Source organism: Artemia sp. Qi Xiang Cuo, chromosome 15 (genome assembly GCF_049724085.1).
Source record: "Artemia sp. Qi Xiang Cuo chromosome 15, ASM4972408v1, whole genome shotgun sequence".
In the NCBI taxonomy this organism is placed as follows: Eukaryota; Metazoa; Arthropoda; class Branchiopoda; order Anostraca; family Artemiidae; genus Artemia; species Artemia sp. Qi Xiang Cuo.
The window spans coordinates 20,553,293-20,571,536 of record NC_142808.1 but is presented as its reverse complement, the minus strand read 5'-3'; the positions used below and the strand labels follow the sequence as shown (position 1 = coordinate 20,571,536).

General features: G+C 37.5%; 1 protein-coding gene across 1 annotated transcript in view; it reads right to left on the bottom strand.

The window, feature by feature from the left end:
* Positions 1-18,244, bottom strand: part of LOC148943435 (major facilitator superfamily domain-containing protein 12-like) — a 112,408-nt gene that overhangs the window by 56,783 nt on the left and 37,381 nt on the right. Inside the window, exons 2-3 of the mRNA XM_089101135.1 lie at positions 8,269-8,476; positions 2,258-2,369 (exon numbers count right to left, since the gene is read on the bottom strand). Coding sequence (XP_088957261.1) covers positions 2,258-2,369; positions 8,269-8,476 — 320 coding nt within the window. The remainder of the gene's footprint in view (positions 1-2,257; positions 2,370-8,268; positions 8,477-18,244) is intronic.

Sequence of the window (18,244 nt, the reverse complement as noted above, 5' to 3'; positions counted from 1 at the left end):
CTTAGGAGCAACAAGTCATCTGCATAAGAAATGAAACTTAGATCCAAGCCCTCAAAAAAGAAGGTCCCACAAGCGAATCTAGTTACAGAGTCAATCGCAGAATTAAAGATGATAGGGCTTAGAACAGATCCTTGCTGAACTCCTTTGAAGAGCTGAATGGGTTCAGAAAGCTTATGCATGCGGTGACCGGCGATTGTTTTCCATCCCAAAGCTAGACGAATATGCGTGTGGGAGTACCAGTCATGGGGAACAAGGACAATGCGGGGGTCAACTCCTGAATCTAAGAGGCACCACAGTGTTTGTGAGTGGACGACAGAATCGAACGCAGCAGAAATTTCGACACTGCAGGCAAAGAGTGGCTTTTTAACTAAAGATGTAGACCTCATTATTCTTCTTAGTAACCGATGGGTGTGTCCACAGCCCAACCCATTTCTGAATCCAAGTTGTTTGTCTCCCATTAGAGCGTGTGACGTAATATGGGGCAACAGTACCTTCTCAAATACTTTGCTGATAACCGATGAAACTGTGATTGGTCTGTAGCTTTTACAAAGCAAGGGATCTCGATTCTTTTTCAGAATATTGGATGTGCGGCAACCATGAAAGTTGGCAGGTGTGAGTCCCTGCTCGATGCTCATTTGGAATAGTAAGGCTAAGTACTCATGTAGACGTTCTGTGCCGTGCTGTAAGTGCCTCGAAGTGATCCCATCGAGCCCTGGAGACTTGTTCTTTTTCAATTTTCTCACTATTATCTCAATATGCCGTTTGGAAACAATGACAGCAGTGCGGTGGAGTTTTGTACTGATTAATTGCCTATCTAACTCAGATTTATATACGGAGTCCAGCTCGTTAAAGTCCTGTCGGATTAATTCAAATTTCACGTAGTTTAAGGTCTCATTGTCGATCATTTGGATTATTACCTTAAAAAAACAAGTTTTTTTAAACTGAAAGTAGGGAGCGATATTCAAACTTAAAACGAACAGAAATTATTCCGTATATGAAAGGGGCTGTCCCCTCCTCAACGCCTCGATCTTTACGCTAAAGTTTTTTAGAGCGAGGCGTTGAGGAGGGGACAGCCCCTTTCATATAAGGAGTAATTTCTGTTCGTTTTAAGTTTTAATGTCGCTCCTTACTTTCAGTTAAAAGAACTTGTTTTTTTTTAGTTAATTTCTGAACGTTTTTGAATTAATGCAGCTTTGATTTTGGCTCACTGTACATGAATAATTAAGACGAAAATTCTCATATTAATTTTCCTTTTTTTGGCTAATTGGCTTTCTCGAAATTTTGTTCTGGCGTAACTTAAGAATTAACTTACGTAACAAATTTCTATATTCGTATGTTTTTATTACGTATATTACGGAGTTCGCCCTCTATTCAATACCTCGCTCTTTACGCCAAAGCTCGAATTTTGTTTGAATCACAAACCCCTGAATCACAAAGGTTGGTTAATTAGAATAGATCGCTCTTTTGAAAGTACTAAAAACTTTAGCGTAAAGAGCGAGGTATTGACTAGAGGGCGAACCCTCTCATATACGTAATAATTTCTGCTCGTTTTAAGTTTTAATGTTGCTCCTTATTTTCAGTTGAAAAACTTGTTTTTTTATTTAATTTCTGATCGTTTCTTAAATAATCTTGGGAAATCTGGCGCCCCCTTCATGGAAATGTTCCTTCCCCCAAGGAAATATCCTCCATGGAAAGATCTTTCCCCGTTACTCCTACTCTAACCCCGACCCCCTACTAGAAAAAAAATCCTCCTGAAAACACCTGTATACTTCCCAATAACCAATACTATATGTAAACAATGGGCAAAGTTTACAATTTACAGCCTTTCCTCCAGGAACAGTGGGGGATTCAGTCTCAAAGGCATGTTAAAGAAATTTTTGGCTATGCTGAACAAAATGGATATCTGAAAACTTTGGTTGGGTGACTTCGGGAAAAAAATGAGCGTGGGAGGCAGCCAAGCTGCCCTCCAAGGGGGCGTTATTTTTTTAGGGGTATTTACCGGGGGGTATTTCCCGCGGGGGGTGTTTGCCGGGGGGTATTTTCTAGGGGTATTTTCCACGGAGGGGGGGGTATTTTCCGGCGGGGGGGGGGCTAATCGCCGGGGGGTCGGAAACGCCGGCCACCGTCCTTATAAGCCTGATAAGGCCTTAGTTACTTTACGATCGTGTCTGATGAATGACGATTTGAAGTAGCTTCTGTATTTAATTCGAACCTACTACGGCTTACACTCTTGGAGATAATGTCCAAATTTACTTACATAAAATTCTTTCGAATTACCTTCCCCAACACTAGAGGCATCGGTGTATAAATCAAAGACTAGCCATGCAATACTGTAAACAACAATACTAGCAACAAAGCCAGCTGCATTCCTAGAAGAAAAGAATTATCAGGTTGGGTTGCTTTAAGTAAAGAAAATTCAAGATTAGACCTATTACAGCCAGATCGACAAAACTTTGCTTGTCAGATTTTTGTTGCTGATGTTGCTGTGTTCTAGACCTTCGGGTCTTATAGGTTTAGTCTCAGAAAATAGTTTACTTTCTCTTCGGAAGCGAAAAGATTGTCGTCAATTTTTACCTGCGTATAGTAATGTCCTTGCAGATTAATATTCCATTCACTTTCGATTCCATTGTATATAAATATAATATATATAAATAATATAGCCGCATATATGAATATAGATAAATATTACATTATTTATATACAGTGTTCGTTTTTGACCAACGTTAAAATATTTGTTTACAAGTCCGTCAAATTGGGGTTAAAATAATCCACGGGTTTAGCTAGGGATTTTTCAGCTAGAGTGGTCGACCAATGTACAAAAAGCGTAGGTCGAATTTCCACTATAGCTTACCTTTATGCTCGCTTTTAATATTTTTACCAGATTGGCTTTCGGTTTTGAATGGCACCTAATTAATTATCAGCGAACTGTTGAAGTTGAATTTTTTTTTTTTTTTTTTTTTTTTTTTTTTTAGACAATTGATTTACAGACCTGTATTAGCCTGTCATGTCCTTTTGCCACTTTACGATGTGAAGACGTCTGGTGGGATAGGTGTCATTGAAACTTCTTTCAGGGGCAACATCCTTGCGTTGCCTGTATTAAAGAGCCATAAGGCACCATTGTATTATTCCCTTTTTTTCCTGAGCCCCTTCATACGGAAGGAGTGGTTACAGAAAACTTGGAGGAGGCCTGTTCAATTGGAAATTAAAATTACTATGTGCTTTTCAAGAGTCAGAAAGGATCCAAAGGCAACCAACCTCATTCCAACGGCCTTTTAAGCTGCCCTTCCCCCCAATAAACGATTGTTCAAAATTTTTACTTAGCCATTTTGTTGGAAATAGTCTAAAGGTCAAATAATTATGCCACTGGGGATGACATGATCTCTCGCTGCTCCTGAGGCTCCTGAGGCAAGCTATTAGTGATGAAGCAGCTTAAAATTTCCTTATAGGGTTTGTTTTTTGGGAAATTGGGGCATGTTCAATCCTGGGCCCTCAAAAAGTGTTAGGGTCTTAAAGCGACGCTTTCAAGAAACATTGAGGGGTATGCTGAAAGAGTATGCTGTTTCCAAAAAAGCTAAGGGTACTATGGTGAAACTTCAAAGAATTTTGAGGTGGGCCTAGTAAACTAAATGAAAGACACAATGGGCATCCAGGTGATCAAGTGGGCACACCTGCCAGATTCTAGGAACGGTTAACGGCATTAACTGGAATTTTTCAGGGCTACTACTATTGCAATAACTGTGACTTCAGTTGTGACTACTTGCGACTGTGATCTCGACTACTTGCGACTGCAACTACTTGCCAATGCTACTGCTTCGGACTGCAACTACTTGTAACTCTGACTACTTCTGACTACGACTACAAGTGACTGTAACTACTTGTGACTGTAACTGCAGCAACTTGGGACTGCAACTACAACCGCCTGCAACTTCTACTGTGACAACTTTTGATTAAAATTATTTGTAACTGCTACTATTTGCAACTGCAACTACTTACGACTGCGACTACTCGTGACTTTGGCTGTTTGCCATTGTGACTGCTTGTGACTGCAATTGCGATTACTTTTAGACATTGACTACTTGTAGACAGCAACTACGTGCGACAGTGACTGCTTGCCACTGCAACTACTTGCGACCATGACTACTAGCGACTTCGACTGCTTGTGACTGTAACTGCTTGTGACTGCAACTACGGCCTCTTGTGACTGCGACTACTGCGACTACTTGTGACTACAATTACCTGCGACTGCAACTTTTACTGCTTTCAGCTACAATTAATTTAAAACTATAACTATTTGCAACTGCGACTATATGTGACTATGACTACTTTGCCTGTGACTGCACCCACTTTACGACTGTGGATAAAACTATGACTGTAACTATTCCTACTACTTGGCACAGGAACTGCGACTACCTATTACTCTAGCTACTTGCAACTGCGAAGAGGACTACTTTGCGACTACGACTACTTGTGACTGCAACTACTTCCATTTCCGACTACTTGTGACTGAGGCAGCGACTATTTGTCTCTGCAAAAATTTGCTACTATTTAAAACATCGACTAATTGTGACTCTGACTATTTGCAACTATTATTGACTGGAACTGCGACTACTTGTTGCTGCAACCACTTACAACTACAAAGGGGACTACTTGAGACTGCGACTACTTGCAACTGCAACTACTTACGATTGCGAATACTCATGACTGTGGCTGCGACTACGTGTGACAATGCCTGCGACTACTCGCGTCAAGAAAGGAGACTACCTGTGACTACAACTGCTTGCAACTACGACAAAAACTACTTGCAGCTACCAATACTACTACTAGTTGATTGCGATTGCTATAGCTACTTCTACCTCTACCACCAATCCTAATACTGCTAATGCTACTACTACTACTAGTCGGCTAATACTACTATGATTATTACTACCGTCACTACTATCACTACTACCACTATTACTACAATTACTAACACTGTTGCTACTGCTGTTACTATTGAAATATATCAAAAGAGGACTACGTCAGGAATGGTTAAGGCCAGTAAGATGAAAATCTCAGGAAATATAGATAGGATATTGAACTATATCACAAGACTATATGCACATCCAGGTGCTAAAAAAGGCGTATCTGCAACATCTCAGGAGCTGCTAAGGGTATTAATTTGAAACTTTTTCAGAGAATATTCAGGAGGATGAAGTGATAAATCAGAACATACAATGTGTGTAGAGGTTATCAAAATGACGTATCTGGGCTTATCTATATTGGTATCAGAAATCGCTTTTGAATTAAGTTGAAACTTTCAAGAAAGGCTAATGAGAATCTTAAAACGCTTCAAAAGAAACTAAAAGTGTTCCTGGTTCTAAAAACGGATTATTCACAATATTTCAAGACCATACAACAGTACTAAGTTAAATTTTTTAAGAAAAAGTTGAGGGGAAAGTTAAACACAAAGCTACTAAATGAATCCCTGTTCTCAAAAAGGCTTATCTGCAGTATCTCAGAAATGACTGTGATTATTAAGTTGAAACTTTCACAAAATGTTGATAAAGATACCGTATGCATTCAGGTTCTCAGAGTGGCATATCTGCAATATCTCAGGAATAATTAAGGGTATTAAGTTGGAACTTAAGTTAAAACTTCAAGGAATATTAGAGGAGATACTGAACTTAATCAACAGATAATAAGCACATCCCGATTATCAAAAGAGCGTATCAGCAATATTTAAGAAACGGCTAGTGGTATTGAATTGAAACTTTCAGGGAATGTTAAGGGGCTTTTGAAATAAATCAAAAGAGTACACGTACAGATTATCAAAGTAGTGCATGTACAGTTAATCAGAAACGGTTACGATATTTAATTTAAACTTTCTCGGAATGTTGAGAGGGGTGATGAGCTTAATCAACAGATGCATATAATCATTATATGAATCTAATTTTTAACTGACATTTTTTCCATGCCACAACTACCGAACTCTCACGTCAAAATCAGAAATAAAGAGAGCTGAGTGATGTTTCGTCACTGTTCTGAAAAAGTAAAGCACACTGTTCAAAATACATGTAGTCTGTAGTAAAACTCAAACGATGCAATAGATTTTAAAAGGTTTACAGTTAGGGGGAAAGGGCAGTAGGAACAATCATGTTGAGTAATGTATGTTCGTTTTCAGTTGTACCTGAGCATTACTTTTGATTTTTACTCTTTTCAGGATTTAAATTTATTCATTTATGTCAATATCCGTTTTCTTAATATTTCATGTGATAAATAATATTAATCGCTGTTCGTTTTGGGTTTATTTTTTTCTGTAATAGTAATTTTTGGTAAGACCATTAATTTGGTTTGAAAATAACTCTTCACTTTTCTTTGAAAATCTTGTTCTCAGCATTTTGTTTTTTAACAAATTTTATATAACCCGAAGTTGCTCAGTCTCTACTTTCATTCTTTGTTTGGTTTTTATGAAGATTGAACGAGTAAGTTCTTTTATATATACGTTGTATCTTTTACCGAATTTATGTTAAGGGAAATAGGCGCAGCGGAGCTACAGCTTGCTGATATCTAAAGAGGCTGAGTCATTTGACATGTTATTTATCAGCATGGATAATACCATGGGTTACCCCGTTAAAAATTTGAGGGTAATTCACTTCTAGGTGTCATATCTGGTTTGTTGTAGCCTACCCATATTACCATGCCCGCCCTCCGATAGGATTTTCAGACTAAACATGAGTTTATGGCCTTTTGAAGTTTTACACTACAGGATATATAACATACAGGCTTATAACAATAGTTGCGCTCATTTTTCCGTGGAAGTAGCAACGCCTAGTATTAGGTTTCGTATATTTTTTCAATACTGTTCAAAAAAGGCTTTGCCCTCATAAAGGATAAATCTTAACCATCTGTTTTAGGCTGCTTTTGTGTCTTCTGAGGATTGATTGGAAATACCTGGATGCCAAACAAGGCAGGATCTGCTGAGACTTCAATTTAACGAATCAGCAAATGGGTTTGATGGAATAATTGCTTCAGGAAAAAGGTTCTAAATGGATATTTGGTATTTAAACAAGGCATATTTTCAAATGCTCAATCATAGGTGCTTATTTTGAAGGCAACTAGAGCCAGCTTTGTCCCTAGTCTATGGCTTGGTACATCAGCAAGATGTTGCGTACAGGGATAGAGCTGTTCAGAAGGAGATGAGTGGGCGCATATAAAAAAAAATATATTCATGGAAATAGCAAGTTGGGTCTGATGAAGATTCACTCGATGAACGAATAGCCTGTGGATTTTTTTTTTACATTTTAGGCTTGGTGTCATATTTACGGTCATTGGCTATGTTGCATCAACTGATGTCATTTGAAAAACTGTCAGTTAACATGCAGTGATATTTACCATTACCTTACGGGGCATTCACATAATAAGGATTTCTGAAGCTTGGAACTTAAGGACTTGGAATCCGAGTCCAAAGTCCCAGGGTAACAAAAGTTTGCGTTTGGAAGTCACATTGAAACCTTCTCATTGGGGGGAGAGTTGAATATGCATGGTGTACGGTCAATACTGTATGCATGGCTTTGGACTTTACAACATCGATTGATGATGTCTTCAAAAACAATTAGTTATTCTTTTATGTCCCACTATTACGGAAGTCGATCTTTGGAGTCCCAAGATCTGATAACCCTCATCAATATATCGTTATTACACGAAGCCAAAAAGTGCAAGTTCTCCTTTGTGGGGATATGGTACTTCTTGGTTTGGTTCTGATTAACAGTAAAATAAAATTTTTAAGTCCGACAAAAAAAAAAAAATAAAAAAAAATAAGCAGACTGTATCAGACAAGTTTAATACATATTTTCAAATGGGAAGAAACCGTTCTCTTAAGGACAGTAATGAAAAAGAGCCTTAAACCGCTCTAAGGTATGGTAGGTATAAAACAAGTATAATAATTGACCCACTCTGACATGCAAAAAATAAAGTAAAATAAACCATAAAATGAAAGTAAGAAAAAGAAAAAGTTGAAAATGCCAATGCTCTTCAAGTATAGCATGAGGGCAGAGCCAAAGGGAACATGTCCAACCCTTAAGGCTAAGAACTGAAAACATCCACTGAAAAGGCTGACCAGGTCGAAAAAAAAACTGAACATAATTGGTGTTTCTTTTGTTTACCCCCCCCCCCCCCCCCAGACACACTGTCTCAGATAAACAGTTTTGGGAGCTGGAAATATCTTGGATAAATGGAAACAAATGAAGCATACATTATTCCCATTAATTTTGTATATTCTTTAAATCTTACTTGTACGAGCTAATCTCAATCCTCTGCTTATCAGTTTTGGCTAGTATGGGAATGAGAGCCATGTGTGATATTTGGACAATTGCCCAGCCAATTTGAGCTAAAGCCACAAACGTTCCATACCATAAAAGAATACCCCATTGGCCATGCTTCTCACAACCAAAGCAAGGTAGAAAAAGTGCTGGGAAACCAAGGATTGTGCATATAGTTCCTAAGAAAAAATAAATGTAGATGCGATATAAGTAAAATTAAATTAAAGGCATAGCAAGGCTGTAAACAGAAATAATGGAAAAGTAACTGAATTCAGAATGTAGCCAAAACAACTTTTTATGGCAAATATTGTAATTTCAAGCAGTTCAAAAGCACCCAATGCTTCGCTAGTCCACATTCGACGTAATTGCTAGGTGTTATGAATCTCTTGAACACTCGCTTGTAAAACAAACCCCCTGAAGAGACAGTTTCAGATAGAAGTGCAGCAACGGGAAAAGCTGTTTTTCAGGTAATCTAAATATATATTCTATTTTAGGTAATCAGAATAAGCTGTGTCACAGCATGCTTATCTATTCTTTTCCTCCTGTTCGTTGAACAAAGAGCGGCCCAAGAGCTCCAGAGAAAGAAAGAATCAGCCAGCCTCCACCCTAATAGCTGGTGACCAAGTAAGTAATATTTTATAACTGTTAGTTTTATCATAATCAGCGCAATAGCGCTACCTAAGTAAAGAGCGATGTGGGTATTATATTTTGTTTATTTATTTGTTTAGACCAGGGTCGTAGGGACTTCGAAAATGGCTCATTCGATTGGAAATTGAACGGGCTAGTGCCCTTTTTATAGTCAAAAGTAATCAAAGGGCAACTAACCCCCTCCCACGCCCACCAATTCCTCAAACACATTCAATCAAAATGTTGAGCTAACCATTTTGTTCAACGTAGTTGAAAAATCCGGAAATAAGGTGTTTGAGGATGACAACCCCCCCCCCCACCTTTTATTTTTTCGAAATGCATCTGATAGAAATTTTGAGATGGCCATTTTTTTGTCGTAGAAACTTCCTAAACAGCTAGTTTGATTGGAAATTGAAAGGGCCAGTGCCGTTTTTGATAGTCGACAGTGACCAGAGGGCAACTAACCCCCCTCCCACGCCCACCATTTCTCCAAACACATCTAATAAAATTTTGAAATAGCCTTTTTGTTCAACGTAATTGAAAGGTCCGGAAATTATGTGTCTGAGGATGACAACCCCCCCCCCCCACACAGCCCACAGGGCAAGGGTTTCAGTTTATGCCCTGGGGACATATAAGGTACATATAGAAAGTCCTAGTGCCCATTTTAAGATTCAGAGTAATCGGGGAGTGGAAACCCCCCCCCCGCAACTCAGATTTTCCCAAAATGTATCTGATAGAAAATTTGAGATGGCCATTTGTTGTAGTAGAATCTTGAAAAATAGCTCACTCGATTGGAAAGTGAAAGCGCCACTGCCCTTTTAATAGTCGAAAGTTATTTTAGGGCAACTAACCCCCCTCCCACGCCCACCATTTCCCCAAACACATCCAATCAAAATTTTGATATAGCCATTTTGCTCAACGTTATTGAAAAGTCTAAAAATTATGTCTTTGAGGAGGACCAACCCTCTCCCCCTCCTCAGTTCTCAGGCCAAGAGTTGTAAGTTATGTCCTGGGGGCATACAAGATATATACAGAAAGGGTGATTGGATAAACTTCGGAAGGGGCTCATTGGATTGGTAATCAGAAGTTCTAGTGCCCTTTGTAGCATTCAGAGTGACCAAAGGGTGGATACCCCCCCCTACCTCATATTTTCCCAAAACATATCTGATAGAAATTTTGAGATGGCCATTTGTTGTCGCAGAAACGTCGAAAAAGGCAATTTCGATTGGAAATTGAAAGGACTACTGTCCTTTTCATTAGTCAAAAGTGATTGGAGGGCAACAACCCCCCCGCCCATCAACTCCCAAAACATATCTAATAAAAATTTTGAGATGATAAGCCATTTTCTTCTGCGTAGTTGAAAGTTCTGGAAATTTTGTCTTTGACAATCCCCATACCTTCTCAAGACTAGAACATAATTTGCACTTTACTGTAAACAAAATACATTTAAAATGTTTTCACTTTGTTTTCACTTGTTTAAAATGTTTTTAATAGTTATATGAAGGGTGAAGTCCTCCGTCTTTCAATCCAATTACAGCGCGAGTGTCTGGTGGTCTTTTTAAGAGTAATTAATTAAAAAAAACTTTCCGAAAAGTAAGTTTTACAAAGAAAAGTAAAGGCCATTTTTAAACTTAAGCTCAGCAGATACAAATACCTTTTAAATTCAAACTCAAAACGACCAGAAATTACTGTTAAAGAATAAATAAAACCCAAAACGAACAGAAATTAAATATACAATCAGAGCTAAATCATTCAACAGGCAATAATACACATGAATGAACAAATATTAAAGTCAATAATTCTTAGATTGAGTATAAAAGTCAGGCAAAAAACGAAAAAAATATTTCCTTATTAAAACGTAAATGGAATTAGTAAATATCAGATATTAGATAAACAATTAGTGCAAACAAACATACAATAGATACCCATTTAAATGCATACATTAAATCTTAAAACGAGTGAAACTGAAACTGAATATGGAAATCAAGCTTGAAACGAACAAAAATCACCACAAACAAGAGTTTGGGTATGACCTCCTTCTCTCACTGTAAAAGTCTAAAACCTACTGCGTCATTGGCGCTTTATTGAAAACCAATTTTATGACAAATATTTTCTTTTGTACTTGATATTGAAAATAAACATTAAAATTATAGTAACATTTTGATCTGATACAGCTTTCAGCAATTAATATCATTATGCATCAAATATTCAGTTTAATTTATTAAAGACGAATATAGTTTCCCTACAAACACGTGTTTGGATACTGCCTCCTTTCCTGACTGTAAATAAAAACCAAAAGCCTACTGCGTCATTGGCGCTTAACTGAAAACGGATTATGCTACAAATATTTTATTTTCCAGTTCTTATAGCATTGAAAATAAAAAATACAATCACAGTGAAATAAATTCTTGAACTGATGGATCTTTCAACAAGTAATATCATTATACATAAAATATTCAATTTGATGCTGTTTTTACTTTCCAAGACTGTTCAAAACGCATATAGTTTTCAGTAAAGCGCCAATGACGCAGCAGGTTTTAGACTTTTACAGTGAGAGAAGGAGGTCATCTCAAAATTTTCATCAGATGGGTTTTGAAAAAGAAGGCTTTGGGGGGGGGGGCTAGCGGCCCTCAGATCTCTTTTGACTATTAAAAAGTGAGCTCGAACTTTCAATATCCAATCAAATGAGCCCTCTCTGAAGTTTATTCGAGCATCCCTTTCATGCGAACAATATATGCCCCAGGGCATAACTTACAACGCCTGCCCCCTGGCCCTGGGGGGTTGTACCGACACCTGAGTTTTGTTATCAGACTCCTGAGCAATTTTGAATTTAATGGCTATTTAAAAATTTTTGTTGGATGCATTTGGGGAAAAAGGCGTGGGGGGGGGGGCTAGTTGCCCCTCAATCTCTTTTGACTCTAAAAAACTTAGCTAGAGATTTGAATTTCCATTCAAATGAGCCATCTCTGAATTTTTTACGAGCTTCCCTTCAATAAGAACCATATATTTCCCCTGGGCATAACTTACAACACCTGCCTTCGGGCCCTGGGGGGCTGTGTTGACCCCTGAGTGTTCGTTATATGGTCATTGAACTATTTAAAAAAAAGCTGTATCAAAGTTCTTATCGGATTGGTTTGAGGAAAAAAGGGCGTGGAGGGGGGGGGGGGGTAGGTGCCCTCCAATCTCTTTTGACTCTTAAAAAGTGACCTAAAACTTTCAATTTCCAATCAAACGATCCATCTTTGAAGTTAATACGAGCATCCTTTCCATAAGACCCATACATGCCCCCAGGGCATAACTTACAACGCCTGCCCCCGGACCCTTGGGGGTTGTGTCGACACCGGAATTTCTGTTATATGATCTTGGAATTATTTTTAACAAAATAGCTATCTTAAAATTTTTATTGCATGCATTTGGGAAAAAAGGGTTTGGGGGGGGGGGGAGCTGGTTACCCTCCAATATCTTTTCGCGCTTAAAAAGTGAACTAGAACTTTCAATTTCCAATCAAATGAGCCCTCTCTGATGTTTATACGAGCATCCCTTCCATAATAACAATGTATGCCCCCAGGGCATAACTTATAACCCTTGCCCCTGAAGACTGTGGGGGGAGTGTCCTGCTCAAAAATATAATTTCCAGAATTTTCAACTTCGTTGAACAATCTGAGTCCTTGCCCTGAGGGCTGTGTGGGAGTTGTCATCCTCAAAGACCTAATTTCCAGAACTTAAAACTACGTTTAATAAAATGGTTGTCTAAAAATTTTGATTGGATGTGTTTGGGGAAAAGGTGGGCGTGAGAGGGGGTTAGTTGCCCTCAAATCACTTTCGACTATTAAAAAGGGCACTAGAGCTCTTGATTTCCAATTGAATGAGCTCCTTTGAGGTTTCTACGACGACCCCTTCCATATGAAGTGCCTCTGGGGAAAAAAATAATAAATAAATAATAATAATAAAACATTGGAGCCGTATGGCCTTTACTATAGGCAACGCTATAGCTTTGCCTCTGACAAGATATTGGAGGACAAGCAGCCCTTCTCTCAAGCCCATTCATTTTCCAAACGCATCAAGTCAAAATTTTGAGACAGCCATTTTGCTCAGCATAGTAGAACCGTCCAGCAACTATGTGTTTAGGGATATTAGGCATGTCAACCCCCCACAATTGCGAAATCGGCCCATTATGCTTTAAAACTAAATGTTGCTTTAAAATAAATCAAAAGGCATTGTTTTTATGGTTGCCAATAAGACACCTCAGCGATATATCGAGAACGACTGGGGGATTAAGTTGAAACTTTTGGGGATACTACTATTACTACTTACGCTCTTACAATTTAAATAAATAAAAAAAGTGTAAGCGTAACCAGGTTGTCAAAGAGCATAGGTAGAATCTTTAGAGAATGATATTAAGTTTTGCCTTTCAGGTCAACTTCAGAAGCTATGAAATAAAATTTAAATTTATACTGTTTTTGTAAGGATTAAAAATTCTTGAAAAATTTTTTCCAACATACAAATGGCAACCCATGTTGTGGATTCTTGTAGAAAAAAAACCTGAAAATAAATACAAATTTATTTTTTCCATGAAGAAGACTATGTCAACAAAAAATGAACAGAAATATATTCAAAAAACTTTTTCCACGAGACAAGTTTTTCAAAGAAAAGTAAAGAGCTCCATTAAACCAAGAATGAGCAAAAAGTAAGTCAAATAATCTTCTAAGCTTAAAACTACCACAAATCACTATCAATAAATAAATGAAACTCAAAACGAGCAGAAATTACAATAAATAGCCGAGTCAAACTCAAAACGAGTAACCCACGGTCATTTGTTTATTGTTTTTTTATTTTTTCAGTGAAGCGCTAATTGTGTTCTGATCTTGAGAAGGCATTGGGGTTATCAGCCGTACTCATGTTAATTTTTGCTCGTTTGGAGTTTGACTCGGCTATTTATTGCAATTTCTTTTCGTTTCGAATTTCATTTATTTATTTTTGCTTTTCTTTGAAAAATTTGTCTTGCGGAAAAAGTTTTTTAAATTAATTGGACAATAGGTTTAAGATAATAGTTCATTTTTAAGGACTTTTTGCATATTTAGCGAGGAATGTAACGCTGAGGGCAGTATGGCCTGGGGCATAAATTGTTATGGGGCAGAAAGGGCTGGTGGCAAATTCCCCCCAGCCCCAGTTTGACCCCCCCCCAAGCTTAAATCTAGTATCTTCAAAAATCTTGTCAAAACTAAGATAGGTCTACATAATTCAAGTATCCACAGAAACAGATCAGTTTTTTTTGCATAGCCTTTGCTTTTATGACACTATATGGCTTATTTTTACTTTTTCGCTGTCATTTTTACTTGACTTGGAAAAATCAGCTCCAACTCTTTAATTATCCTATCAATAGTGGCGCATTATCCTTTCAATAGTGCCGGAATAGTGGCAAACACAGTCCTGCATACTCTTTCTTTCTCATCCCCTGCTGAAACATTTCATCCTTTGTATTAGGTTTTCTACATCTCATCAAACTGTACAAGTAGAAACAAAAAAAAATTAAATAATCTTTTCCCAATTTGGGCCTAAGTTTAATTAAACCAAAAAGGATTATTCAGCCAATTTTCTTATGGGTTTGCAAGTCTTTAAGAATATCTACCCGTAACCAGAAGGACACTCTCAAGGGGTTTTGTTTTCAGGCATATTATTGAGCAGTCTATAAATTCTTTGTTCTTCGGCACCCTAGTCGGGGCAACAGTTTGTTAGTAGGGGAAAAAGTCGGGGCAACAGTTTGTTAGTCTTGTTGCCAAGGATTTCAAGGATTCTAAAAAAAAAGATTATAAAAAGCCGGTTACTACATTTGGTGCTCATGAAAGTCAATGAACTAATGCAAGTGACAGGATAAAGACTTAATAAATATAGGGTACCATGGGGAGTATTACGTGCTAAAATTGTTGCACTAGCAAGACAGAGGTCAATCGTATATTATATTGAAGAAAACAGAGCCATATCTCTGATAATCTATAATTTCTAAAATCCCCCCCCCCACAAAAAAGAAAAAAAATATCAGATTTAAAAAATAGATAATCTATTGTGGTTATAATGTATAAATGGCTGCCCTACAAGGAGATGGTTCTCACTAAAATTGAGTCTCGGACAGTGAAAATAGTCCCGGTTTTGTCTGCAATTAGTAAAATTAGTCTCCAGATACTAAACACAACAGCTCCAAATGCTAAATTGTCTTCAGCATTCTGAAGCAGTCGCACTTGATTTGACCAGTTTCTGAAACTTTTTGAGCAAATATTGAGCAAATTTTTGAGCAAACCACTTTTTGAGCAAATATTGGACTAGGAGGTTTATATCCGGATCTGAAAATAAAGAAGTTATTAGTCTTGTTCTCTAATTTAAAAAATAAATAAAAAAGCAATTTAAGTTACAAAGGTGCTTTATAAAATTTTGAATGTGCACAAAAATCTTCCCTTTGTCATAAAAATTCTTGTTTGCTCATTTACAAAAGTAAAGGTAATTTTTTTTCTAATCGAATAATAGTCTGGTGAAGCATATTTGTAGCTGATTTTTCACCGTCGTTCCATTTATTTTAAATTTGGCAGTAAACCAATTTAAACAACTAGATTTCATTGACCGGTACCCAGGTCAATAGTCTTTGGGATTTAAAATTGGCGTAGTTTTCGGACCCAAACAGGGTGGCAAACAAAGTCCGCCAGTCTTTTTGCTTAAGTCCTCAGCCTCTCTATTTTAGCCATCTATCTCAGACATGAAGTATCTGTATCAAACTCAGGCCATCTGTCTAAAATTTGGATCAACAACAGCTTAACATTCTGATTTTACTCGAAAAGGGGGGGGGTCTGATTTTACTATACTGATCTTATTACTAGATGAAAATGTCCTATTATTTTAGATAATGAAATACAATCAAGGCAAATAATCAATGCGAATCCGAATCCCCAATCCGGATCTTTCAGGTCCGAATTTGGGACTTTCGGGACAGTATCTAATGCCTGCCAAATATTCACACGCGGGTGTGCAGTATGGAAGTGTACTGGCCAGAAACAGATATAGCCTACTGGGAAGATATGTTTTCAAAATGACCGTGATACGCGGGGACCAAGTTCATCACCGTACCAAAAACAAATTAGCATCGGAACAGCAGTTTACTAATACCGGTACCCTAGGAAATTCACTATATACTTCTCCTGTTCTAATATTTTTTTAAAATTTAGTTTTCAGTAGTGGCACCAAGCACTAATTTATGAACATTTAGAGGGTGGGGACAAGGTAGGGGCTTTTTCAATAATGAAGATGCAAAAAAAGGTCTTTTCCGAAATTTAAGATTTTCTGTGCTAAAAGAAAATCCAAAAAAGACATTTTTCAATATCTAGGGAGAGAATAATTTTTAGTCTTCCTCCTTCCTCCGGGCTCACAAGAATAATTGTGAGCCCGCCTATTTCAAAAACTGCGGGAAGAAATTGGCAGCCCGGATAGATCTCTTCTGGTTTTAGATGTGTGATAGAGATATTTTAGATACATGGGAAAAGTACTGCCACGGTTAGTGAAATTGTGTAATGAAGTTACAATTTAATTGGAAGGAAAAACTGAATATATTAAACATCTGCAGGACGACGAATTAATTCTCAAGCTCACGTATTTGGCGGCTATTTTTTCCAAATGTAAGGAATTCAATTTGTATTTGCAAGGTTCAAACGGATCAGACATTTTTACAGACATTCCTGTATCCTTAGACTCTAATGATACCGGAATTGATAAGCTGCTGTATCGACTTTAGTGTCTTTGAGCTCCGAATTTAGTAAGCTGTTAACCAGAGTTTAGATTTAAAGGGCTGGGCACAAGTAGCTGATTTCGGGAACTGATTTCCAAATCAGCGCCGATTTTAAAAGAAATCGGCGTCGATTTGAGCTTGAAAAATTTTCTAGTTTTCGGCGCCGATTTTCAAAATCATTGCTGATTTTCATCATCATCATCACACAAAATAAGGATACAAATAAATAGTCAGCCAGAGGTATCTGTGGTGAAAGACCCCACTACTGAGCTGAGAACTAAACTGAGAACTAAGCTGAGAACAATCAAGCAACTATTAATAAACTTCAGTTGACTGTTTGTGTCCATGATTTTTTGTTTTGAAAATTTTGCGCAATAAATTTTTCTTTCCACAAAATGTTCTTACCGCTATCGTTTGTCCATCGATGCTGAAATCGGTTCCCAAAATCAGCTACGTGTGCCTAGCCCTTAAGTGAACAACAACGCGCTTGCTGAAGGTCAACTTTAGTAAAAACTTATGCTTAATGTAAACAAATAGAGACCGACAAATATTAAAACAAAAAAGCTAGTTTAGTCAATTGAAATTTAGTACTGACGTTAAAATTAACGTTAACGATTAACACGAAATTAAAAGAAATAAGGAGTAAAAAACAGACATGCTTCCGCGGTTCCGTTTTGGGAGGACTTACTACTTACTTAATTCTCATGCTGACTTGGCGACAGCGTTGAATATGTCCAAAAACGTAAATTACGCCTGAGAAAATTCAGAGCCTCTTTGAATCTGGCTTATATTTTGCTCTGAACGAATATGTACGAATAATGTGAAATAGGCGATTAGTGCTTATAGCCCTAACAAGGAGACTAGAAAAGGAAAGAAAGGGGTCTCTTTCAATAACATTATACATAAACTAAGACAAGGTGAAACCTGTTTAATGTGAAATAGGCGATTAGTGCTTATAGCCCTAACAAGGAGACTAGAAAAGGAAAGAAAGGGGTCTCTTTCAATAGCATTATACATAAACTAAGACAAGGTGAAACCTGTTTAATGTGAAATAGTCGATTAGTTCTTATAGCCCTAACAAGGAGACTAGAAAAGGAAAGATAGGGGTCTCTTTCAATAACATTATACATAAACTAAGACAAGGTGAAACCTGTTTAATGTGAAATAGGCGATTAGTGCTTATAGCCCTAACAAGGAGACTAGAAAAGGAAAGAAAGGGGTCTCTTTCAATAGCATTATACATAAACTAAGACAAGGTGAAACCTGTTTAATGTGAAATAGGCGATTAGTGCTTATAGCCCTAACAAGGAGACTAGAAAAGGAAAGAAAGGGGTCTCTTTCAATAGCATTATACATAAACTAAGACAAGGTGAAACCTGTTTAATGTGAAATAGGCGATTAGTGCTTATAGCCCTAACAAGGAGACTAGAAAAGGAAAGAAAGGGGTCTCTTTCAATAACATTATACATAAACTAAGACAAGGTGAAACCTGTTTAATGTGAAATAGGCGATTAGTGCTTATAGCCCTAACAAGGAGACTAGAAAAGGAAAG